Source organism: Gadus chalcogrammus, chromosome 20 (assembly GCF_026213295.1).
Source record: "Gadus chalcogrammus isolate NIFS_2021 chromosome 20, NIFS_Gcha_1.0, whole genome shotgun sequence".
Lineage (NCBI taxonomy): Eukaryota > Metazoa > Chordata > Actinopteri > Gadiformes > Gadidae > Gadus > Gadus chalcogrammus.
Genome location: NC_079431.1, coordinates 12,241,828 through 12,269,313, shown reverse-complemented (window position 1 = coordinate 12,269,313; position 27,486 = coordinate 12,241,828). Strand labels below are relative to the sequence as shown.

The window sequence follows — 27,486 nt, the reverse complement described above, 5'->3', positions numbered from 1 at the left end:
TTTTGATGCTACATGGAGAAAACCTTTCAGTCCTGTCTCCCAGGTGAACATAAGCCAGTGCCACCGCCGTCGGTCTCCTTATAGCAGAACACACCAAACCTCAGTAACCACAACCACAGCCGCCACCTATGAGTGGCACCTGCAAACCACAGCGAGAAAAAAGGAACACAAACAATAACTCCTGAATTAGAATAATGATCCTGTCGAGTTCCACTGGTCGAGCATGACATTAACACTGCCAGGCTTAGGGAGGTTCAATTCACACCAGGACTACTCGTCTTTTTTTTAGAATTGATGCCCTCATGGTGTTGCAAAACCCTTTGGAGAAAACCGTCCACCAAAAGGCTAATTTGGTGTTTATGTGTTAGAAATTCTCTGCTTTTCTTGCAGAATGTCCTTCCCATGCTGGCATCCAAGCAGATGGTGCAGAGGCTGTATCCCTACCACAGCATGCTGGGAAAGGAGGGACTCACTGCCGTGGAGGGTGTCCTCAGTGTAAAGACGCACACACACACACGCGCGCGCACACACACACACACACACACACACACACACACACACACACACACACACACACACACACACACACACACACACACACACACACACACACACACACACACACACACACACACACACACACACACACACACACACACACACACACACACACACACACACACAGAGAGAGAGAGACGCATGCCCCAATATGTATTGTTCTATATTCATTTTAGGTTTATAATTAATTCGATATGTTTGACAAATGCCCCTCCTACCTTTACTCACCCAGACATCCACATTTGTGTGTAACGTTACATTGCTTTGCAGAGATTTGAGCTCTTGGATGACCATGGTCAACCGGCTCCCAGCGCTGTGGCCAGCGTCATTCCCACCACTGATTTCCAGGCGGATGTCACACTAAGGATCGCAGACAAGGAGGTCACCTTTCAGGTATACACCTGGGAAGAGTGGCCGCAAATGTGTAAACATGTAAAACCTCCAACCTGTATCTCCAAAGCCAAAGAACACCCTATTGACTACATTTCCCAGAAGGCCACACTTTAGGGTTTAAGGATTTAGGGGAGTTAATGAGAACCGTGAGAGAGTCCTGATTTTCAGGCGCATTGGTCGGTTGCTAAGCTAGATAAACTAACTTTTTGTAATCATACGTTCTTGTTCATCAAAGAAAACCTAATTTCTCAAACTTCCAAAGTACCGCAGCTCTTCCCCACCAAACGGCGCATCATCCGATCATGCGTCTTGACAGATATGGTCCTTGTCAGCCTGACCCAGGGAGCAGGAGCAGGAGTCACAAATATCAGTTGGCCGTCCCATTATCTAATCTCTGACCTCAAGTCTGGCGCGGACCGCACGTCTCCTCCTGAGTCTAGCTCCCTATCTGTCTCCGTGCTCCTTAGTCACTCAACATAATTTAACGGGAGGGTGATTCGCTGAGTCACCCCTCGAGAGAAGGGAATATTCCCAGAGTGAGCGGAACATGGGTTGATCTCAGCCCTGTCCTCTCCCCCTGTGGGGCTGGGATTTCCACTAACGTGTGGCTGGAAGTCTTTTGGCTCGGAGTGAGCTGCAACGTGCGTCATGCGGTTTTGAGGACGTTATTCGCTGACCTTTCAACAATCCTCATCCATCATTAACTAATCACTCCCACAGTTAAAAATAGCCAGCACTGGTGTTTTTGTAACATGATTATGCAGGGTAGAACTCTAACTAGGTATTAAGTATTTTCAGTTATATACTAGAGTATATTGTCATGCAATGCCGCCGTTTCAATCTATTCTGTTTGTTTGATTCTTGATTGCTATTGGTGCGGCAGGTCCCAGCCGGCACCAATGAACCGCGGCCACCCAACAGTAGCCCCGCCTTCATCAGTACCCCAAGCCAGGCCCAGCTGCTGGCTGAAATGATGACATCACACATAGTCAAAGACATGTGTCTGATTGGGGCCAAGGTAGCAAACACAACTAAACAACAAAACAAATGTGCATCAAGGCTGGAACCTTTGGTAAGAGCTTGACTCTGTCTCCCACAGGGTTGTGGGAAGTCGGTGATCGCCAGAGAGTTTGCAGAGATACTGGGATACAGCATGGAGCCCCTCATGCTGTATCAGGTACAGACCACTCCTATCTGCACTCCATGCTGAACGGTCTTGCTAGTGTTCAAATTGTAACCAAGTGATCAGTATTGTAATGAATTATGAATATTTCAACTCCAAATTGAAACAGTCTTATCCAAGTAAATCACAGTTTAATAGTGTGAATCAATGGCACATAAATTATCATTAATTGTCATTAAGAACAAGGATTTTCACACACTAACACACACAAACATCTGCATTTGTCAAAAAGCTCTAGTTTATTGCAAAAGGAGGAACGCATGGACCACATTGTTAACATTCCAGCAGTCCTTGAGCTGTTAATTCTCAAAGGGAGGGGTCCCCCCTTTCCCTCCATGACCCCCCCCTGATCTGCACTGTGTGTGGGGCTTGAGGGGGGGGATCCAAACCAAGCAGGGCTTAGGGAATACCTTTGAGCCAAATGGTTGTTACATCTAAATACGTCCAAATCAGATTCTGCCTAGATACACGCTGCTCTGGGGGACTGATTCCCAGATAACCCAATCAGAGTCCAGAAACACTCCGCTATGCAACGCTACATGTGTCTTGTTATATCCCCCCCGTTTGTCTCTGGTCACGGGGCTGAGTGTGTTTTATGGAGGAAGTACAGGGGGGGAGGAAGGGATGTATGTGTGAGGGGGGGTTAAGAACTCCCCATATCTGGTTCTGATCTGAGGTACCTGAACTGAAGCAGGACTCTCTGCCTGAATGGCATTGATGCTAAGAGATCAAGGGCTGTGTGTGTGTGTGTGTGTGTGTGTGTGTGTGTGTGTGTGTGTGTGTGTGTGTGTGTGTGTGTGTGTGTGTGTGTGTGTGTGTGTGTGTGTGTGTGTGTGTGTGTGTGTGTCTCAGGAATGCAGTCTACTGGGTAAGGACAGTGGAGAAAATTACTTCCTTGTGTGTGTGTGTTTTTAATGCTGTGGGCTTTTGTATTTATGCATCATGCCGCAGCTATTTTTAGCCGGCTGAGGTCAGGGGTTACTTGTGCTCTGGGAATTGCGGAATTCCTGCATGAAGCAATCCGTCATGTCAGCTATAAAAGAAAATCCCGTTTTGGGAAAGCCGTTGACAATTCTCAGCCCGGTGAAGGAAATCATAGATTTTGTTTATGTATTTGTCCTCGGAGCCATCATTTAAAATAGGATGTGTGTGTTGACAAAGAAACAAAACAGTTACTAAATGTTGAACCGTATCTGATTTGGCGCTGTTGCTCCTGGAAGACAATGGTTTTCATGTAACCTAATGGACATTTGCCATCTATCTAAGGACAAATTACCCAGGGTGTTTTCAGAGAGAGAGAGAGAGAGAGAGAGAGAGAGAGAGAGAGAGAGAGAGAGAGAGAGAGAGAGAGAGAGAGAGAGAGAGAGAGAGAGAGAGAGAGAGAGAGAGAGAGAGAGAGAGAGAGAGAGAGAGAGAGAGAGAGAGAGAGAGAGAGAGAGAGAGAGAGAGAGAGAGAGAGAGAGAGAGAGAGAGAGAGAGACTTATGTTTGACCAACAGGGACAGCCTGTTCCACGTCCATTAAATCTCTTGAATTATGTCTGTCAGCAGGGCCTAGAGAAAATACAGGCCCCACGGCCTCCCTCCTCTATCTCTGCCTGCCCTTTGTCTTTAAGGGCAGGCTTTTTCTGCTCCTATCCCTAATGGATGCATTTCTCTTTCACTTAATTAGTCAATCTACGACGGACCCTTTCCACAGAGGTGTCGTCGCAGGACAAACACAGGTGTCGCTCATAACAGTAATTATGGTTCTGCTGCTTGAATGCACCAGCTGTAGAACATTGTGTTGTAACCAATGGGCTACAACACAACCGTATACTACTACTATATAACTTATGTTACTTTGTTTGAATCCTACCCTGTTGTTAGGGTTACGTACAGCATTGTTTCCCCTGTATGCATCCAGCAGTGGCACACCGCCACTGCTGGATTGTCAGCGCCACTGCAAGTTCAAGGCACATTTGCACAATGATCTGGTCTCAGCAGATACCTTGACTCTGTTGGTTGATATGTCATATTTGGAAGCTCAATCTGTAAATTTTTCCCCAAAGAAATCTCACCAGAAGTAACGTTGCGTTGCTATGATACCAACTCACAGCCCCACTGCTACAAAAAAATCTAGGGGAAATTATGCGTACAGGCTGAATCTGCCTCAACAGTGTTATTGTGCTATGCGTGTGTGTTTTGAAGGTTTGTTTTTTTGTCCTTTCTTTTTCCTTTCCTTGCTTCCTCTTGTATACCCTCCCTACACACACACACACACACACACACACACACACACACACACACACACACACACCCCTCTCGCAGGACATGACGGGTCGGGACCTGCTCCAGCAGAGGTACACGCTGCCCAACGGTGACACGGCGTGGCGGCCGTCGCCGTTGGTTACCGCCGCCCAGGAGGGAAAGCTGCTGCTTCTGGATGGCATACACCGGGTCAACCTGGGCACGCTGGCCGTGCTCTCCAGGTAGACACACACACACACACACTGTCACACACACGGTCACGCACACACACACATAGCATCTGTCAGTAATGGACTACTAGGGAGGAAGGATGTTCCCTCAATTTGACCTCTTGTATGCAAAGACGATGTTTGTCATTCCTTGGTTCTGATGGAAAGATGAAAAGCAACCAGGACATGAGGTCTTCAAAATCATGTAATCTTTTTTATTTATATGTTAGGCCTGCTCGATTATGGAAAAAATCATAATCTTGATTATTTTGTTCAAAATTGAAACCACGATAATTCAAGCGATTATTTTTGAGTTTGAAAACATGTTGTATTTATTCAGCAAAAAAATGAATAATTGAAAACTCGATTATATTAGTTTTGTAGAATTGGAAAACGCGATCAAAATTTGATTAATCGCCCACCCATAATATATGTACTATAAATATATGACATCTTTATAGCTCCTAAAACGAGTTGGACTCTTCAATGGACAATGGACTATTTTTCACGCCCTGTGCTGTTGAACCTTTAGACCTTTAGGCAAACACACAGACACACACACGCAAACTCACACAAGTACAGACCAGTCCAATGTGCTGTACCACCCCCCCCTCCAGGCTCCTCCACGACCGGGAGCTGTCCCTGTACGACGGCACGCGGCTGCTCCGCTGGGACCGCTACCAGACGCTGAAGGAGCAGCTGGAGCTGACTGACCAGGAGCTGCAGGAAAGGTACGATACGCACGCACGCACACACTGAGGTCAGTCGGTCATATTGGAGAAGTAAACCCAAAGTCTGAGGAATATTGTTAGGCGATAGGGTGGGCCACACCCTATACACACACACACACACACACACACACACACACACACACACACACACACACACACACACACACACACACACACACACACACACACACACACACACACACACACACACACACACACACACACACACACACTATGAGGTCAGGGGGTCATATTAAAGGAGAACTAAACCCCCAAAACTATGTTCTACTTTGGTCTGCACTGGATGACTCCCTCTCTGGGTTAAACACTTGCTACGCATGCTTAACTTCTGATTGGCTGGTAAACTGGTCACCTGCTGATGAAGGGTCGATGCGACACACATGTCCTCAGCTTTTTAATAGTGAAGGGAAGTTTTTTTTTTACAGGCTAGCCGGCAGCCCCGTCACATGATCATAACAAACCTGCAGTCTTTGTTAAAGGGGACATACTATACCACCAGGTGTGAATGTGATTACAAGCCGTTTTGAAAATCGGCCTCTTCTGACATCACAAGTGGGCGTGTCCACCTAGAGGTGTGCCGGATAGATCAGGTACCCAGTGGACTGTAGCAAACGTTGCTCATCTGTCCATCACACATCTAGGTGGACACGCCCACTTGTGATGTCAGAAGAGGGAGGTCTTCAAAACGGCGAAGGTCCGGCTCTATTTCTAGATGTGGGTTCTCCTGCAGCTTGGGAGTTTCCTTGTGAGTTACACATGCCAAATATCCATGCTAAACTGGCTCAGGTCTATGTCCGTGCCCAAATGGATCACTTGTCGTGGTCCATGTTGTTCAGAGCAACAACAACCTGGGTCGCCGTCCTGGTGAGATGTGTTGATTTGAGGTGCAACGCTTTGTGTTCGGCCATTCTCCTTTTGTCTTGTAGACCGTAATTCTTGCACTCACGAGGTATGTGTCGGTGGTCGTATCCAACATCACAGACACGCACACACCACCTCACACAAAGGGCAAGACCTGTTGATGTGTTATTTGGTCAGCTGTGGATAAAAGGCTCCATGATATTATCATAGCTAGAGCTAGAGACAAGCTCCCGCAGTCTGTTGAATATTGTTGGGCGATAGGGCGGGGCAAGCACACACGCGCACAAGTACACGCACAAGCGCGCACACACACACACACACACACACACACACACACACACACACACACACACACACACACACACACACACACACACACACACACACACACTAGGGTTGTCACTTTTTATTCGAAGTTCGAATATTCGTTCGAAGGTGGGGTGAAAAGTTTGAATTCGAAGTGTAATTCTCCATTCGAACTGTAAAAATGCGCTATAAAGAGGAGAGCGGCGAGTGGCTTCTCCTCAATAAAGCGGCCCTCCTGGATCCCCGCTTCTCCCGGTTAGTCCACCTTTCCCCTGCACAGAAACATCTCGTGACTAAAAGCCTCTCACACGAGCTCACTGAAACGGAGACCGACACTGATCGCACACGACGGGGAGAAAAGTCCGCTGCTGCGCTGGGCGCGGTGGGCAGCCTGTTTGGGGACTTATACAGCACGGCTGACAGAAGCAGCTGCAGCGGTAACGGAGAGCTGCGAGACTACTTGTAATTTTCTTTCCGTAAGGAATAAAAAGAGCAGCATGCCGTGTTGGAGGTCGGCCTCACAGATTGTTCGTTTATATAGGCTGTGTGTGCCATGGACGACATGCGCTCCGCATATCGCGCTCCGAGCCGTTATTGTCAATGTGTAAAAGACAGCGCACTTGTGTGTCGGAGCTTCCTCTTGTTGTGTTTACAAATGTGTTTTTATCCTGTGCTGTTATGAATTCAGTAGGTATACGTGATTTCCACAAGAAATAAAAAGAGCAACATCACGCGAGATCAAGACTGTTGTCGTGTTCTATGGGCGGGGGGGGGGGGTCGAATGTATTCGAATTTATTCGAATTAATTATGGACATTCGAAATTCGTTCGAATTTCATTTTTGGAAAAAGTGACAGCCCTAACACACACACACACAGACACACAGACACACAGACACAGACACACACACACACACACACACACATGGCCCTCACCGCCAATTTTCCTCAGACAAGCTATAAACCGTTGTGTGCACAGTTCAGCGTGAGGGGGACTGTGGTATATGTGTGGGAGAGGTCAACTCTAAATCTGTACGAACAGATGTGCGCTCCTTGCACATGACAACAATGGCTGCTTTCAGCTTGACCACCATAACAGGAAGAGGGCAAGAGCAAGAGAATGTGAGAGGGATTGCCATAGAGTGTGAATGAGAGAGGTAACAGGCCAAAGTGGACAGAGAGAGAGAGAGAGAGTGAGAAAGGGAGAGGGAGGTCTTGCCTTGCAGAGAGTATTTGAGGTGAACTAAGTTTAAAGTTGGTGGGAAAGGCCAGCCAAGCCACATCAAGCCATGGACCTGGCAAGATTATTGCAACGAGACGTTGAAACCGAATGGTATTTTGTGTAATCTAAAAACCGTGATAATGCACCATCCTTTTTAAGACCTTGTTGTTAAGTGTGAGTAAGTAGGCACACTGGCACAGCTTGAAGGTTATAATGCACGTCAGCCCGTCTGCATGTGTGCGTGTGTCTTGTAACCCCACCTTGGCTGGCTGGCAGGAAGGATGTTTGTGGCTGGGGCGTCTGTAAGAAAACAAGCCCACTTCCTCTTCCTCTGCTTCTGTGGCTCACTGTGTGTGTGTGTGTGTGTGTGCGCGTGTGTGTGTGTGTGTGTGTGTGTGTCCATATTAAAGTGTTAATGTGTGTGTGTGTGTGTGTGTGTGTGTGTGTGTGTGTGTGTGTGTGTGTGTGTGTGCGTAATAGCATAGCCAGTTGTCGTGCAGCTTATCCCCTTTCTTTATTCCTCTGATGTTGCAAGTCCCTGATGGAGCTGGAATAATAAATGTGGGTCAAATGTCTCTAAGATCATCATGTGCCAGGTATCAGGCACACATCCTATCGAGAGTTTGGCATTGGTTACAGCCAGCTCAAACAGGTACACCCAGATGCACACTTAACTTTTTGTGGGATCGAATGTGTAACTGTTTTGGGATTTGTTGTTTGATTTTCTTCTCCTTCCTCCAGGTCTATATTCCCCATCCACCCGTCGTTCAGGATCCTGGCCCTGGCCGAGCCCCCCGTAGTGGGGGTCCACGGTGGGGCCGGGGGGAACCAACAGTGGTTGGGCCCCGAGCTGCTCACCATGTTCATGTTCCACTCAGTCAGTCCCCTGGCCCGGGCGGAGGAAGCCCGCCTCATCCAGGGACTGGTGAGCAGAACACACACACACACACACACACACACACACACACACACACACACTCACACTCACACTCACACTCACACTCACACCTGGCTCATGGTTGAAAGACAGCAAAAGGGAAATCCCACAAATCACCTTTTAAAAGTGATTTTCATCATCACCCCCGTTATGTTAATACAAGCGTTATTTTTGAGTGAATTAAGATATGAGGTATCACAATATAATAAACACTAGAATGTATCTGTTTCTGTCCCTCATCTCTGCTTCTCTCTCCCTTCTGTCCTAGACGCCCAACGCCCCTACAGAGGCCGTGGAGCAGCTGCTGCACCTCGCACACAGCCTGCGCTCGGCCAATGACCCCACGGTACCTAAAAACATACGTTTATGTATTCCTATACATTCCATGACTGTTCACACTCACATGTTTACAAGAGTGTGTGTGTGTGTGTGTGTGTGTGTGTGTGTGTGTGTGTGTGTGTGTGCGCGTAGGCCAAGTCCCTGGCTTCCTCTCTCTCCACCAGACAGCTGTTGAGGGTCTGCCGCCGTCTCTCCCAGTACCCCGAGGAGAGCGTTGAGTACGCCGTCAACAAGGCCTGCCTCTCCAGGTACACACACACACACACACACACACACACACACACACACACACACACACACACACACACACACACACACACACACACACACACACACACACACACACACACACACACACACACAGCGTTCCAATACCAATCCTACCATGCTATTAAGTATCTCTGAATACATAGTATGGAAAAGGCAGTATGCTTTTTGCGCTATTCTGCCCCACTATCCTCTGCGTAGCCGAAGATACGTCATACCTACGAGGCCCGTGATTGGCTGCACTACAGGTGTGCTAATCTGTGAAATCAACTGTAGTAAGTCCCAATTGGATGCATTGCATACTGTGTGCAATAGTACATACTTTGTAAGAGCAGCTGCAGTACGTAGTAAAAGTAAAAAGAAAAAATATGCGATTCGGAACGCAGCCACAGACTCTAATATCAGCAACATTATCAACACAGGTGTTGCTCATGTCACTACTTATGTGCACTCTTTGTGTGCCATGTATGGGTAGGAGATCAAACTAGTATCTACTAGTTCTACCTGTGCACAAATGTGTGTGTGTGTGTGTTATGTCCAGGTTCCTGCCTAGCCTGGCCCGTGCCTCCCTCCAGAAGAGTCTCTCCGACTGTTCCATCCAGAAGTCCCCAGAGCCGGCTGGATCCAGAGCCAACCTCGGCTGTAAGAGTCGCCCACAACTCACCTGTCTCTCACTGATCAGTCAGCCAATGTCTCTCAAGCACCTGCTTGAGGTTTCTTTCTCATCTCAAATGATTGAAGTTCTGCGCATTTCTTCATTATCTCTTGATGCAAAACAACAATTCACGTGATGACATGACTTTCGCCAATCAGTTGTACACACATACACAAACGCACACGCGCATGCGCACACACACAGATGCTGTCAGTGCCATTGAGGGCCGCTGTGTGGGTCCCCTCAGGTGCGGTGGAGGACGGTGTGCTGACCATTGGCAGTGTGTCCGCTCCCATCTTCAGCGCCGGGGAGAAGATGAAGGTCCCCGACGTTCTCTTCTACGACAACGAGCAGGTGAGCATAGAAGCTCGCTACGGCCGTCTATTCACGTCCCTGATCCACGGCCCCGCCAACATAGAGTTGGGTTGCTTGCTGTCGTCATGGCAGTTCCACCAGTCACATGACCAAACTCAGTTTCTAGGGCGGTGTCGACCTTTTTCCCAAAATAGGGGCCGGCTTCGTGTCTGAGACACTCTGTTCCCTCTCTAATTGAAATAGTTAATTATATAGCTTTTTTGAATATAACTAAATTACTGTATTTAGTGATGTATTTATTAACTCACCATACTATTCCTTAGTCGTTTGACGGACAAGGGAGCTCGGGTGGAATGAGAAATTGCATGGTTGTGACATTTCCCCCCCCCCCCCGGGGGGGTGGAAGGGCGACGTCTCTGATGGGCGGTCCTCGTACGCTCACCGCCGTCCCACAGGACGCCAGTCTTAGTCTGCCGCCAAAACCCCGCCGCCGGCCCTGCCAATCAACTCCAGTGCTGCAGAGGGCCAGACGCTGCAGAGGGCCAGACGTGTGGACGGATATATAAACCTGGCCCCTGGAGTCTGGGAGGGAGGGAGGGAGGGAGAGAGGCAGAGGGAGCAAGATTGAGGCAGAGATGGGGCACAGGCAAAGGGGTGGAATTATTTTTACCGCCTGGCCCATTTCTGGGTGACCTGTTTTTAGCTGTTTACGCAGAGACATCCTGGATGCAAACTGTACGAGAAAGAAGCAAAATAAGCAGTTCCTAGATTCTGCTTAGCCCCAAACCAGATGTTGTGTCGCTGAAAGTTACCTTCAGAGCGGGAGTTGGCCCATTTCTGTATTTATTTATTTTGTTTCAGCACATTGGCCATGTAGGCCAGGAACAAATGTACCAGGTCCCTCTCAAACTGCAACCGATTAAAAGTGTTTGTCAGCCGGTACATGAACAACGATTGGTTGTCTCCGCAGCACATGATGGTGATGGAGGACATGCTGAAAGACTTCCTGCTAGGGGAACACCTTCTATTGGTCGGAAACCAGGTGAGTGGGCGGAGCCTTGTCATTTAAAACCCTTTATTCTCCTGATTTAGAATTTGAATAAAATGTCCTTCGGTCTCTAGGAAGAGCAAAATTCAGAAATTCCCCAAATGGGACTGAACATGTGTAATAATAATAGAAACCCCTAATGAATAGGATGGATTTGAGTGTTGTCCTGCTTCTATTTTTTTTATCACGTAAGAGGGCATCGGCTGAGGTTAGCACATACAGCAGGCTGCCCCTCTCTAGAAAGTCTTTAGCAGGCTTGTGGAAGTAGGCCACCGCTGACAGCCCTGCATGGGGAGAGGAGGAAGGTTATGAAACGAGGTCTGCTTGCGCACATTTCACCCCCCCCCTTCCCTCCGCCTCTAGCGCAGCTGACTGGGTGGAGGGGGTGGGGGTCTGGTCCCCAATCCAAGGGGGCGCACCGGCCCCTTCTCCTGGCTATTAAGGGCCTGTTGAGGCGGGAGAGGGGTGGAGGTGTCCTGTACTCACTTTAGGTGTTTATGTGTGTGCGCATGCATGCGTGCGTGCGTGCGTGCGTGCATGCATGCTTGTGGCGAAACCCACTTGCGTGGTCCTCTGTCTCGTGAGTGTTGAGTGGGGGTCCATGTGTGGGTGGCGTGCAGTGGCCAGGAGGGGCTGTCACAGCGGTTTACAGCACAGCGGTCAGTCGATGGACAAACAAACAGGCTGACAGACGGACGGACTGGCCGGCAGGTAAACAGACCGACGGGGCGCAAAGACAGACGGTCAGCAGCTGTCTCCCTGGTGGCCGTCTCCATAGGGGAACGAGTGGGAGCCCGTCTCCTGTCAGAACGCCAGTCCGTCAGCGGCCCGCTAGAAGCATCAGTGCCACACCGCCTCTGGCTGAACGGGCGCCGCGGCAACAAGCCCAGCAGTGCGGTTCCATTTAGTGCCGATTCAGTTGCATTCGAGTGTCACCGTTGAACCAAGTGTGTGTGTGTGTGTGTTTGCAGGGCGTGGGCAAAAACAAAGTGGTTGACCGCTTCCTGCATCTCCTGAATCGTCCCAGGGAGTACCTGCAGCTCCACAGGTACAACAGAACCCCCCCTTCCCCTAACACGACACACTTGCACACACGATGACCACTGCAAAAGTGAGAAATCAAATATAAACCAAGGAGAAGTGCAAGAGTTATAGCAGGTATTTTAGTGCTGCTCTTTTGTGTGGTCGAAGGTACATCTTCACCGACAGAGGGCTAACACCAGCGCAGCGGTTGATGTTGATGAGGGTTAGACAATTCAGAAATAAAATATACATAAACAACATTTACTATCCCATGTTGCTGTAGGTTGTCACCACTGGTCGTTACCATGGTGATAACACCCCCCCCCCCCCCTCTCTCCTTCTTCGAACCCTCAAAATTGGTATTAATCCCATCGTGTTTGACTTTTAACTGAAACATGGGGTTGTTGCTGCTGTGTTCACACTGAGCCCTTCTTGTTTTCTGTGCTTGTGAAACACATGCATACTTAGTCAGTGACCCGTCAACATCCCCCATCCACCCTAGTCAGTAGATTGCATGCCTGGTTAAGGTAATGGTGTCTGCAGTCATTTTCTCCTTTTATACACATGAAGTAGATCATCACCTATAATAGGGGCTTGGCCATTTACGGGCAATATGAAGAGGCCTCTCTTTGATGAGACGCACAGTCTCGCTATGTGGCTGTGGTGTTTGGGTTGTTGTTGTTGCTGTAGCGTTAGGGGGCTACTCAGAACAAACAACCGCCTGCTCAGCCAGCACCAAGAACATGTTGACGTGCTGTAGCTACGTAGTGATTCAGAAATATGATGTGCCGAATTTAATCAGAGACAAAGACTTTACAGACACCAGGATGAAATGTTAACGGTCCCAAATGGTTGAATGATGTTCAGGACTTGACATAGGGGTGTGGACTGTGGTATGAATTGTACCCCATATCAACAATGCACTTTTTATCCTCGATAAAATACTGGTTTACCTGTTAATCTCTCAATCTGACCACATGACCGAATCAACACAAAAAACAATCAGTTAGGGAAAATGTGAAAAAAATAAATATATATATATCTATACACATAAAAACAAACGTGCATGTCGTGTGTATACGTGACGTGTGGCATGTTCAGCATAAAGGATAAGCCTTGAATCTGTCCACATGGAACGTTTGCATCCTAGGCTTTAAATCACAGGCACTGATTGTGAATATTGACCCCTGTGCAATGAAATGACCCTCTAACACCCGTCATTCCCTGGTGCCTGATTGGTGGTCTTCACCAGGCGGCATCAAGCAGACAGGACAGCAATTTAATTCCCCCCCCCTCCCCCCCGCCCGTCTCTCTCCTTAGTTAAATGACGGAGTCAGATAAGATGAGCATGCGTCCATCTAACATTCAGTCTATGCTGGCTGTAGGAAGGATTTGTCGATATCGTGCCTTGCCCCCCCCCCCCCAAGGAAGAGGACTGCAGGGAGTGAGGCTCCAGTTCCTATGCATTCTGCTTTTTAGTTGGCCTCTAAACATCTGGACGTATGCACACATGGACGCCTAGTTCCGTTTATTTGTGTATGTGGGTGTGTATATTAGTTTTTCGAAAGTGTTTCGGAAAGTCAAAAGTGGATCGTAGGGTGTGTGGGCGGGGGGGGGGGGCTGTGGCCTGTTTAGAGGCTAATATTAGCACCGGGTGAAGAAAGAATTTGGATCAGCACAGCGTCGCCCCAGGGGGTCCCGTGATGGCGGGCGGCCTACAGAGATGTGGCTCAGAATAAGAGAAAAGAGAGAGAGAGAGAGAGAGAGAGAGAGAGACCTTGGCCAGCAGTCTGAGTTAACTGGGGCATCCCCCCCGTCCCGTCCCGTCCCGCCCTCTCTACCAGGCTTTGCTCTGCTAGTTTAGTTTACGATGAGTATTAGAAGTCCCCTATTTGACCACAAGGTGTGATGTGGATTAGCCGTTACGATCCATATCACAATCGGCCCTGTAGTGGCATCACACGTGTGTGTGTGTGTGTGTGTGTGTGTGTGTGTGTGTGTGTGTGTGTGTGTGTGTGTGTGTGTGTGTGTGTGTGTGTGTGTGGTGTGTGTGTGTGTGTGTGTGTGTGTGTGTGTGTGTGTGTGTGTGTGTGTGTGTGTGTGGGTCCACCCAGATGTATGAATGATAGATCAGGCTACTCAAGTACCAAGGATTTTAACCAGCGGGTAGGCTGGTCTATCCCATCGTACATCTGGTTGCACAGGCCCACGTGTGATGTCACTAGGGGGTAAATTGTGAAAGGCTTGTAATTGCTAATCAATAGCGCTATGGTCAAACAAAGGAAATATCGGTCAGCTGAAATTTGACAAACTCTACGATCAATCGATCAGGCTCACGTAAGTGCTGTTCTGAGGAAGTCAGTGGGTTTCAGATCCACTCATGATCTGAGACACCAGTCGAGCCACAGACGCCACGCAGGGCATATCCTGTTTGATATAATGGGATCAAATGGATAACGCTAAGATGCTTGCCAAAGTGCCAAGTCTGATGCGTTCATATTTTATCAAAGCCTTTCGGGAGTTAAGCAGGCAAGTTGATTAAGCGTCGCGGACAACATAAATGCCAACCGTTTTCATAATACCTGCGACTTATTTGACATGGTGTAATTAAGTTTGGAGCGGAGCATATGTTCAGTAAGTCGATCTTATTGAGAACATATACTTAACAGTCATCTTTAGGTTGGGCATGTTCTCAAAGTGGTATAGTCTATTAAACAAAATGCTTATTATAACAGAAACTAAGGGACCTTGAATATTATTTTGGTATAACACAGGTTTGTCAAACACAGGTTACAGAGATGATTACCAAGATTTCTGAAGTTTCTTTTTTGTGTCGAATCCATCATGTTTTTGTTTTCTTTGTACGCGTAACACTTTTCGTTGTCCCCCAAAAAACCCTCTTAGGGTGCGAAAGGATTGCAGTGTCTGACCCCTGCAAATGTGATCTAATTCCAGAGACACCACGGTCCAGACTCTCACCATGCAGACGTCCGTCCGGGACGGCATCATCGTGTACGACGACTCGCCGCTGGTCAGTTAGCAACAACCCACACGCGCACCCACAAACGCTGCTGTGATAAAAAGGACAATCTCCGAACTATTAAAACGTAACACTGTTTGTTGGAGGGCGGACTGTCATAGCGGTCATTCTGGGTTCTCTGCGTTCACGTAACGGTGCAATACCCTTTGCTTTGCGTCAGCCCCATTTCGCCTTTAGCCAGAAATCGGTTGTCATGGAGGAGTAGATATTGTGTGAGGCCGGCAACATTGGGAAAATAACGTGATGCGGGAGCAAGTGAAGGAGGATAAAAGGGAGGGGGAGATGGAGGGTGAGATATGACCTAGTTTTTGAAGTTATTCCAAGTCACTCCTCTGACATTTATTGTGGATGTCATCGGAATAGGACTCGCATAAGCCAGAGAGCTTGAACGATTTCTCTGCATGCTCTCTCGCTCTCCCTTCACTCTCTCCCCCTTCCGCCCTCCCCTCCCGTCTGCTTTGCATATTTGTACTCCTGGACGGAAGACGGATACAATTTGCGCGGAGCAAATAGGATATGCTTCTCCCTCTGTCTCTTCTCCACCGGGCTGTTCTTACTGAGGCCTCAGCGCATCAAATGAGGACAGAGTTGCACACCTCCCCACTGTGTTTGTTCTCCTCCTGCTCTCAGTCACTATGTACTCTACGGTCGTTTTTCCCGTTTCCCGCTGTTTCTTTCTCTCACTCTCTTTCCGTCTCTGGCTCATTAGCTAATCAACCCTGGTGTCCCATGGGCATCTATCATTGAAATTATCCGGAGCCATTATACCCCTGCGATCCCTAGAAAACTAGTTCACGGTTTCTTCTTCGGTGGTACTGGTGGGAGCGAGTACAGTTATAATAAGAACACTTTAGTTTAGATATTGATCCATCTGTGTCGATGATGGCGATGTCAGGCCATCTGCTTACGACTGATAGATGGGTGGTCGTGATTCAAAATAAAAGGTTGCTTTTTTATGGTGGTTATGTCAGAGAGAGAGAGGGAGAGAGGGAGAGAGAGAAAGGGAGAGAGGGAGAGAGAGAGAGAGAATCCACAGTTTGGAAACAAATGGAGCCATAGCCTATGTGGTTAGCGGGTTGTGTCTTAGGTTGTTTATGTGTTGCTAGGTGAAAGCGGCAAAGCTGGGCCACATCCTGGTGATCGACGAGGCTGACAAGGCGCCGACCAACGTCACGTGCATCCTGAAGGCCCTGGTGGAGAGCGGCGAGATGATCCTGGCCGACGGGCGCAGAATCGTCTCAGGTGCACACACACACATGGACGCACACACAGAGTCGCACATACATGGAAGCCCACACACACACACACACATAGACGCGCACACACACACACATAGACGCACACACAGACGCACACGCACACACTAAACGCACACACGTAGATGCACACACATGCATGCACACGAAGACACAAATGAACAGGGAGACACAGACACCGAGACGCGTCCCCCGACGGGGTTTGGACAGGAGGGAAAGGTGTGTAGCCATTAGGTAGATGCTGAAAAGATGAGATGTCCCCCAGGACAAGCACATGCAGTGGCAGCATGGGAACCTGGGGTCCTGAAGGATTAGGATAAAAGCCTTTATGGACAGGAACCAATAGATCTGCACGCACACACAGACGCACACACACCGACACACACACCCACACACACACCGACACACACATACACACACACATACACACACACATACACATACACACACACAGACACACAGACACACAGAGATTGATCAACTAGCTAAAGACAGCCTCTTACCGAAGGAATGTAAACACAGGCCACCAGGCGGGGGACGTCAGCGAAGCTATTAGGACTCTTACTTTGCGCACTTCCACGCCAGAGTGCTCAGGTTGGATAGTAAAAATAATAATAACATGTAAGAGGAGGGACAAGTGGGATGTGGGGGTTTGATGTAAAGTGGCTGGGGTTCAACTTTCCATCAGCCTGGAAGCTGTAGCGGTAGGGAAGCAGGGATCCAGGTGGTAATCAAGAGGGTTATTTCTGCGCAGTGAGAGAGAATGAGATTGAGCCTGTTGCCAAATTGTTGATGGCAAATTACATACATGGTTAAAAATAAAGTCTATCTTTAACTCTGATTGCCATTTGATTAACTACAAATTGCCATTCTCTTAAATACATTGCACTTTCTATTTTACTCATTTCTTGCATATGTTTTCTTTTACTTATCTATTATTTTATTTTATTGTATGACAATGTTTATATGTGAAGCACTTTGAGTCTGCCTTGTGTATGAAAAGTGCTATATAAAAAAAGTTGCCTTGCCTTCAACTTATTGGTTTTGTGTTGAAGTACACAATTGGGTTTAGTGTATATTACTTATGTTTATCTTTGATTTGAGTAAGAAGCTTTGTACCATAATAAGGATTATTTTGTGGATACTAGGCTCGTTCTTTGGTAGTCAGTACTGAATCCAAAACTGTTAATGAATTTATTTTATTGGGTTTACTGTGGTGTCGACAAGTGTGTCTTTTAAAGGTGACATGTTATACCACCAGGTGTGAGTGTGATTAGCCATTACAGGCCGTATTGAAAATCTGCCTCTTCTGACATCACTAGTGAGTGTGTCCACCTGGATGTATGACGGATAGGTGAGAAACGTTTGCTACAGTCCACTGGGTAGGCTGGTAGACTGATCTATCCAGCACCATCTAGGTGGACACGCCCACTTGTGATGTCAGAAGAGGCAGATTTTCGAAACGGCTTGTAATGGCTGATCAAACTCACACCTGGTGGTATAATAGGTAACCTTTAAAGAAGACCGTGTACCATAAGTCAAGCTTCTGAAAAAGATTTCCATTTGGTACATGAAACCAAATTTCATGTGTGTGCATCCTTCTGTCCCATCTTGTAGACCCGCGTGAGGTCCAGGCGAGGCCCAATGTCATCCCCATGCACCCAGACTTCAGGATGATAGTCCTGGCCAACCGGCCGGGCTTCCCCTTCCTGGGGAACGACTTCTTTGGCTCTCTAGGTAATACGCCCACCCATGCACGTTCACAAGTCACATCGCCCATACCGTGTGTCCCTAAAGAAGCTACAGCTAACAAAGAGTGTTGGATGTCATTGTAATGTAGAATAGAATGAAAAATCCCAAGGGAAATCTTTTTTGCCTCTTTCTCAGTCCAATCCCGTGTAAATATGTTTTTTTTTATATTTGTGCACAAAAGAGTCTACAAAAGGATTTGTTAGACCCAGTCTCTCCCGGGAGGTAATGCTTATCGTAATTGTCTGCCCAGGAGACTCAGGGCAGCGACCGGTCACCAGCAAAGCCCCTCTTTAACTCAACTCATCTCCACACTGAGCAATGTAGTAGTATAGTTAGTTGTGGCCAAAGCCCCCAAGAAAGAGTCGATGTTGGAGACCCACTGTGTCTCCCAATATCGGTGCCCTTCTCTAGAGGGCAAGGTCATCCCCTGTTGGTCGACCCCCCCTAACCCCCTAGCAGTTCTTTGCTCTGGGGCTTTGGCCAAGCTCACACCAATACAAACGGGATCCACTCGATGCTTGGACATCAAGCCTGCTTCGCCTGCTGTTCGTCAATCTAGGGGATTTTGGGGGGGGAAAGCTATGAAGCCTGCGTCGCTAGGCAACCGGTGCCCGGGCGGGGAAGGCAATAAGCTGTGTGTGTGTGTGTGTGTGTGTGTGTGTGTGTGTGTGTGTGTGTGTGTGTGTGTGTGTGTGTGTGTGTGTGTGTGTGTGTGTGTGTGTGTGTGTGTGTGTGTGTGTGTGTGTGTGTGTGTGTGTGGAACTGACGACTTACTTGTGGATTGGCCTCACATGTTCAGGGGACATCTTCAGCTGCCACGCCGTTGACAACCCCAAGCCACAGGCGGAGCTGGCCATGCTGAGGCAGTACGGCCCGCAGGTGCCGGAGGCCACCCTCCAGAAGCTGGTGGCGGCCTTCGGGGAGCTGCGCTCCATGGCCGACCAGGGCACCATCACCTACCCCTACTCCACCAGGGAGGTGGTCAACATCGTCAAGCACTTGCAGGTAAACACGACGCAGAAGTGTGCACGTTCCGGCACAAGGGTGTCTGTTCCACGGCGGGTGTTGAGTCCAAGTCAAACTGCATTGCGGAGGGGAGATGCGATATTTTTGTATGTTTGCATCCATTTAGCCACAAAGTACAGTCGTGCTACCTATACGCTCTATGGGCTTCCCTATAGGCTACAACACTTTGATTGTACTTGTTTTGGGGTCCGCTTAAAATATGATCCGAAATTCAGTGTCGGTGGGCTTTGAGCTGTAGGCAAACACACGGCACAAAGGTAATGCATAACAGTTGCTTATTTCCACCTTGCTTCATCTGAGGCAAGACGGCCTCCTAGCTTCACCCCGGACAACTTTCAACCACCCAGACATGATGGTCTTTCCCGTCTGTTTGTGCACCATTATCAACGTAAACGGGCATAGTGAAAAGGCGATGAGGACGAGCACATGTATAGAGCGTGAATTCTCCCTCTACTGGCGACTGCTATGAAACTGACAGCATGTGAAAATCGGGATGTGAAACTAATCGCAAATCAAATATTGTAAATATATCAAATATTTTGATATATATAGATATTTTCTCACTGATCTTGGTGTACTAGCTGTTATGTAGTTATAATTAAATATATAGAGAGATATATTCTTCTTAGATTAAGAAGAGCAAGCGAGCCAGGACAGCAGCACTTTGGGTGAGGGGAACACACAGAGAGAGAAAGAGGGAGCAGATCATAGATCAATAATATGAGGCATGCCGTCTAACCTGTACGCTAGATTTCCCCAAAGGCCTCCCACCTCCCGCCATCAATCACCAGGTAGATGGGGATGGGAGATCGGGTGGGTGGAGGGGGATGCGTGGGTGGGGTTGTTATAGATCGGCCGCCTGGGCAGCACACACCAGCTCATTTAGCGGGGCTCTAAAACGATAAGTGGAAATAGCCGACACTTCTTCAGGGTGTGTGTGTGTGTGTGTGTGTGTGTGTGTGTGTGTGTGTGTGTGTGTGTGTGTGTGTGTGTGTGTGTGTGTGTGTGTGTGTGTGTGTGTGTGTGTGTGTGTGCGGAGATTTAGGGGGCTGCCAGAGGGCCTGTAACTATCGTATCACATGTGGGCAGTGGGCACATGCACAAGTTTGCCCCCCCCCCCCCCCCGGATCAATAGAGTTCAATCTTCCCCTGATGTGATTCCAAGCTGTAACTATTGCCCATGTAGTAGTGGTCCTCAATGGAGCGCGATTTATCCATGACATTATGTCATCTTGTAGAGGGTACATGTGCTGTTGTTCGTCTTAAAGATCATATTTAGTGGCGGACATTATTAACTGTGGCTTCTGCTTATCGCAGCACAGTAGGTACGGGATATTGAAAATTATGAGCCTAACTTTGACCCTTCTCAATAGTAATAGGGCTCTATTCCTACTGTCACTCTCTGTCGCCGTCTGTCTTTCTCTCATAATACATTTTCCTCCAAATTGGCCCTTTGGTCGTGATAATGGATCATCATAAGCACGCATGTGAGGACACCAGCGGCTGAAGGCATTTTTTTGTGGGAGAAGGCTCTCAGGAGTGATTGAGAGAAACAGCAGGCTGTGATGGAGCTTCAGGCCCGAGGAGAGCGAGCCCTAGAGAATGAATGAGCCCGCTTTAAGGATCCCTTTATTCCACACTGACTTCCCCTGCTGATGCCCGGCACCAGCCACAAAATCACTCCCGTTTGTCATGGCATGACGCTAATTCACACACACACACACACACACACACACACACACACACACACACACACACACACACACACACACACACACACACACACACACACACACACACACACACACACACACACACACACACACACACACACACACACACACACACACACACACACACACACACACACACACTCACACACACACTGCTGTTGGCATTGTAAATGTTGTTAGCTCCCTCGCTGCCTTCACTCTCTATCTCCCTCTTTCTAAATCTGTTCTGTGTTGTTCATCCATCCTCTCCGTCTCCCTTCCCTTCCCCCTTCTCCCCGATCCCTGTTCTTTTGTTCTGGGTCCGCCGTGTTCGTTGGCCTCTCCCCTCCTCTCTCTTTCCCTTCCCCTCTCTCACCCTCTTCCTGTTTGGTTCCTTTCTGCAGAAGTTCCCCGAGGAGGGCCTGGCCAACGTGGTGCGCAACGTCTTCGACTTTGACTCGTACAACAAGGACACGCGGGACGTCCTGATCGAGGCGCTGCACAAGCACGGCATCCCCATCGGAGCCAAGCCCACCTCCGTCAGCCTGGCCAAGGAGTAAGACCGAGACCGGCAGGAACACACACACACACACACACATGAGCGCACACACACACACACACACACACAGATACACACACACACACACACACACACACACACACACACACACACACACACACACACACACACACACACACACACAGAGACAAACACAGAGAGACAAACACAGAACATGCCGTGCTTGATGTTGATCATTAACGCAGAACTGTTTAGGCGATCGTATTTCAGTCAAGCCGGTTTGCAAAGGGAGTTGATGAGAAAGGTGTGCAACGTGTTTTATGTAGCCAATACAGACACACAAACACCAACTATGGCTGGGGATCCGGGGAGGATCATCGTTGGCCAGACCACCTGGCTCCATTACATACCTCATAAGAACATATTCTCATGGGAGATTCAAGGCCTCAAGGCCACGAGGGGAAGGGTGCGTTCACTAACCCCTGATGTGTACTGTAGACTCATTCTACCTTCGGAGGACCCATGCGTTATTTCTAGGAGGAACTAGCTAGGTTGTTAATTGAAGGCAACGGTAATATTCCACTTCCAGGGAAGTGGAATATTAGGTTTCCAGGTTAGGTTTATAGAGTTTATAGAGAATTTAAACCACTCAAGATGAATTATTGGTACCGCCGGTTTGTTCGCATGTTAAAGGTCCCATGGTATGGAAATGTTCTCCATTAATATGATTTCCCCCAGCCTGCCTATGGTCCCCAAGTGGCTAGATATTACGTTAGGTGTAAAACGAGCACTAGGTATCCTGCTCCGTCTTGGAAAAGGGAAAGCTCAGACGCTCAGATTTCGAATTGGGCCCCATATGTTGTCATAAGGGGCCAAGTTGCCTCCCCTGTCTCTGCCTTGCCCGCCCAGAGAATTTGGCCCACCAATGAGCTAGGACCATGCAAGCGCCACATGTGAATACACACACTTTAACGCAAGTGTTGTACACTTCACTGTTATTTGGGTAACCGTTCTGCTGTTGGTGTAATGGCACATACAATGTTGGGTTCTCTGACGTCTCTGGTATTTCCACAACTCGTAGTGGGGGTTATCTCAGCCAAAAGCGGCACGTTTGTGGAAAGCTCATTGTGGGACTGGCTCATAATGGCTGTAATTATGCACCAAGGCTGAATTTCTTGAACGTACTGTATTAGGGGCCCGCTAACAGCTATAGAAGCATTCATAAATTAGCATGGCATGGGATCTTTAAGTTATTTTTAACGATTATAAAAGTAATGTATGGAATGTAATACCTCATTTTAACCTTTTAATTTGATTTTATGTTAACTAGTGATTATTGAATCAGTATCATTATTAAAAGGGCATTGGTTTGGCCAAAACATACCAAAACATGTGGCTTCAATGAAGTCTGCACTACTTGTGCCGGAATGTTCTCATCCACTGTAGGATTACATTTCATTCTGTAGGACGGTCCTCATGCAGGATTACATTGCATGAGGCAGGAAAGGACTGATTCAAGTCCCCTGATTATGTACAGATCTGTCTGTTGACAATAAAGGAAAATATTTGTTTCTTCCGTCTCCTGTGAATTTGTTTGAACTGTTTTAGAAATATCGCATTTATTGTATTCCTTGTGTGACCATGAACAGGGGAAGAAACAACTATTTTCCTTGAACAGTTAGGAATAAGATGATTTGTGACACTCTCCCATGCATCACCTGAAATAGAAACTTTAATCCCCTTATAAACGGTATTTAATTCAGCCATCTGGATCTCCACGTATGAGATTGAGTGCATTACCCACCTCTGCTGATGAATCATCAACCAACCCATGGCCGTCTTGATTTCGAAATCCGGCTCTCGTTTTTTTATTATATTTATTTGTGCTAGGAGTATTTTTATTCGGGGCCGTCCAGAGTTCCTTCTTAATATCTTAGTGTTGCGGTTGTGCTTCATCCCTTGGCCCACCTGCTTGTAATAAACTTCTGGGGCGGGTGTCGAGCTGTGTTTCACAGGGAGGGACCGGTGCACAGGGAGCCAGACACAACAAGCCGGGTCGGGAGTCGAGATGTGCCCACGCACACGCATACACTTACACATGTCTCCCACACCCATGAGCAAGATGTTCTTCAGTCTGCGGGTTCAATGGGAGTCTTTTCTTGACATTTTCCCGTGTGTGGAGGATACAAAAACAGGGCAGATTCCATCTGTAAACATTTAAAGGCGTCTGGAGTCCAAAAACAGTTCCTTGGTGTATTTCGAATGCCGTGTTTGAAAGTTACTTTTTACGATTAGCTGAAAATAAACAAACCCGCTTGACTCGCGTCCTTGCGCTAAACAAAAAAAAACACAAACAGGTTTTAAGTTACCATCTGCCTATCGTCCACTATTAAAACCTAACACACATGGACACGCACAGATGTGTAATCGCCTCATTCGACATGCGCCCGTGGCACAACTCTGCTGATGAGAATGATTGTCTACATGTGACAGGTTGCCCTTGCCAGAGGTCACCATGTCGGGCCACTGGACCATCAACCAGGGAGGAAACGCCCGCCGCAAGCTCCTCTGCCCCACCGAGACCCGGCAGATAGACGTGAAGGTAATTACAGTCAGATGGGGACCGTACTCTCTGGACAGTGCACCTGTGAGCAGGCGCTGAGTGTAACTATCGGTGTCAGCGGGGCCACAAGTCGCACATTCATTAATGCATTTGTTCAAACACACCGGCGTCCTCAAGCCTCTCGGGCTAGTTTAGAAATAAATATGTGTATAAAAAAGTCAAATGCCGCGTTGCCTGCGCATGTCCCACATTATTGTCAACAATTAGCAGTTGCGGAGCCGGCCCCCACTCACCTGCTCCCGCCTTCCCTTCACCACTGACAAGCATCTTTCAAATGGTTGTCCACTATCCAAGCTTCTTCATCGCAACTCCCCACACATAACAACACAACCATACAGGTGCAGGCACAACCGAGACAATATACTAACTCCAACTCTATGTTGCACTTTATTGAAGACACTTCATCCAGATCATTCGTCATCTCCCTACTGTGAGTCCACACTGTAAAATCCCAGTGTGTCCCGGCCCAAACCTTATCTACTTTATATGTGCATTGTTATGTTCAGAGAGACCATGCTATGTACCATGCTCAGGTGTGTGTGTGTGTCAGGGGCCGGCGTATCTGCGGGTGCAGGGCTACCCCTGTGACAGGCAGGAGAGCCGGGCCTTGAGTTTCAGCGAGGAGAAGGCCCACTGGCAGCTACCCATGAATGAGGTCAACATCATCTGTGACGTGGCCACCAAGGACGGTGAGCGCACACACGTAGCTGTGAAATCAGTTTGTGTTCGGTTTCGTGTCAATTCCCAGGTTGATATGATAATAGCCGGAATGAGCGGACCAGATTTTGCAGTTCATACAAAATAAAGAAATACCTTTTGAGATGGAGCACTTTCACTTCAAGGACCCCATTGCTGTAATTTGAACATGTCTCTGTGACTGAAGAGTCCCAGTGTGTGAAACAAGCTCGAGGTCAAAGGCGATCACGGTGGTCGATCCAGTAACCGTCATTAAGCGCCATTCACTGCCATTCATGTGGAAAACGGCAGGACTGGCAAATGAATGGGCCGCGGGGATCCAACCGTTACTAAAATGCTGTTCTAATTACTCAACGTGACAGGAGTAAATCCACTTTCATACCATTTTAAAATTTGTATCACTTTTAAAAGTCCTCAAACAATATGAACTAAAAAAAAATAAACGTTTGCCTTGCGTTACAACTATGTATGGGAAAGCTCACTGTGTGTTGCTTTGGGCTTGTCACAACGTACCACTCGCTCTACACTGATGAACATGAAGCTGCCGGGATCTCGTCCTCACCCGTGCACCGTCTCCCCCTGTGCTCCAGACTCGCTGTACGTGGCCACGTGTAACCCTGTGTCGCTGTTCTCCATGAAGGAGCGCGGGGACACCGTCCACTGCATGGAGCTCTACGACGTCTTCCCCAGGACCATCAGCGGGGTCTGGCAGCCCTTCATCACCATCGCCCCCCTGGGAAGCCCCCTGGACGGGCAGGTGGTGCTGCATGAGGAGCAGGTTTGTGGAGCACACACGCGTGCACACACACACAGGCAGAGGTGGTAGACACGTACACGCACAGACACAGGGAGGCACAGACACGTGCACACGTACAGACACATGCACGCGTAGAGACGCACGGAGGCACACGTGCACACGTAGACACATGCACGCGTACAGGCGCACGGAGGCACAGACACATGCACACGTACAGACACATGCACGCGTACAGACGTACGGAGGCACAGACACGTGCAAACGTACAGACACATGCACACGTACAGACGCACGGAGGCACAGACACGTGCACACGTACAGACACGTGCACACGTACAGACACATGCACACGTACGGACACATGCACACGTACAGACACGTGCACACGTACAAACAGAGGCACAGACACGTGCACACGTACAGACACATGCACATGTACATACACACAGAGGCACAGATACGTGCACACCTACAGAAGCATGTACACGTACAGACACAGATACATGTACGCATTCAGACAGACTGACACACACACACACACACACACACACACTCGCACCGACAGAATAACCATCAGAGATGTACACCGAGCACACATATAGAAACACACACACAGTGTGCAAACATACACACACACAAACAACACATTGCCAAGCAAGCTGCATAGTCTGTGCGCAGATGAAATCCATAATATCAAAAGCCGTCTTGACTTCGGACCTCTTCACGCACACAAATAAGAATGCACACAAGTGTGAATGTGTGCTTTTGTTTAAAGCCCCCTCTGCTCCCCATTTTTGTTGTCTCATAAAAAGCCAGATTAGGAGAGGACAGGGAGTGGAACGACATGAACAATGAATTCTAACAGCCCCCCCCGCCCGCCCCCTTCCTGAATAGTTCTACAGCTGGTGTATATTAGGCAAGAAGACGACTTCTAAAAATACCTTTAGCGAAATATGATGTTTCTTGTGAGAGGTCCAGACATCATACAGTTCAATCATGGGTCATCACTCTCCCAGGGGGAATGACAGCGATACACACGCACGCACGCGCACGCACACAGACACAAACACTCACAAACACACACATCAAAACTATGCAATGGCATACACACACACTCACACGAGGTTGGTCGATCACTCACCCGCATACACAAACACACACGCAAGTACGCACATCCTTTTTGCAAGCTTAAATTAAACACCTGTTCTCATTGCCGTGGCCAAAAATGAATTGCATTTCCAAGTAAAGGAGTTCGGCCTACATTTATTTCCTGTTGGCCGCAGTCAATTCACCACATTCTTTATGCTGGGAAAACCCTTCTTCCCGTAATACACTACGGGAAAACCGACAGTTTCATGCCATCCATCTTCTCTTTGCATGACGATTGTTGAAGTTTGGATCAGCATGAGGGCAATCACATCATGGTCGATTTGTTTCTTCAAACCTAAATACAACCGTTCACCTCAAATGAGCCAAGTCACAGATTTGAAGGACCTTATTAGGACGTTGCTGCTCAATTTCAAATTACGATTTAAAATCTTTCAACACAAACCTGGCTACTAGGAGTTCCTTTATGAAAGATCAACTGTGTTTCTGTAACTGAGTCGGTAAACAGATTTGCCGAACATGTCAAAACCGCAAAGATGATTGACATCATTCGTCAACTCCCCCCCCACACACACGCACACGCACGCACAAACACACACACACACACACACACACACACACACACACACACACACACACACACACACACACACTGCCGACAGTGTGTGGGAGAAGAGCCTCAT

The 27,486-nt window shown here is 48.1% G+C and overlaps 1 protein-coding gene across 1 annotated transcript in view; it reads left to right on the top strand.

Moving 5' to 3' along the window:
• vwa8 (von Willebrand factor A domain containing 8) overlaps positions 1-27,486 on the top strand; it is a 62,513-nt gene that overhangs the window by 7,329 nt on the left and 27,698 nt on the right. Inside the window, exons 9-29 of the mRNA XM_056580474.1 lie at positions 391-495; positions 829-951; positions 1,835-1,969; positions 2,051-2,128; positions 4,443-4,603; positions 5,209-5,322; positions 8,472-8,655; positions 8,936-9,013; positions 9,139-9,254; positions 9,815-9,915; positions 10,176-10,282; positions 11,214-11,285; positions 12,263-12,339; positions 15,270-15,345; positions 16,461-16,596; positions 18,228-18,347; positions 19,162-19,367; positions 21,505-21,656; positions 24,114-24,222; positions 24,794-24,932; positions 25,530-25,717. Coding sequence (XP_056436449.1) covers positions 391-495; positions 829-951; positions 1,835-1,969; positions 2,051-2,128; positions 4,443-4,603; positions 5,209-5,322; positions 8,472-8,655; positions 8,936-9,013; positions 9,139-9,254; positions 9,815-9,915; positions 10,176-10,282; positions 11,214-11,285; positions 12,263-12,339; positions 15,270-15,345; positions 16,461-16,596; positions 18,228-18,347; positions 19,162-19,367; positions 21,505-21,656; positions 24,114-24,222; positions 24,794-24,932; positions 25,530-25,717 — 2,577 coding nt within the window. The remainder of the gene's footprint in view (positions 1-390; positions 496-828; positions 952-1,834; positions 1,970-2,050; positions 2,129-4,442; positions 4,604-5,208; positions 5,323-8,471; positions 8,656-8,935; positions 9,014-9,138; positions 9,255-9,814; positions 9,916-10,175; positions 10,283-11,213; positions 11,286-12,262; positions 12,340-15,269; positions 15,346-16,460; positions 16,597-18,227; positions 18,348-19,161; positions 19,368-21,504; positions 21,657-24,113; positions 24,223-24,793; positions 24,933-25,529; positions 25,718-27,486) is intronic.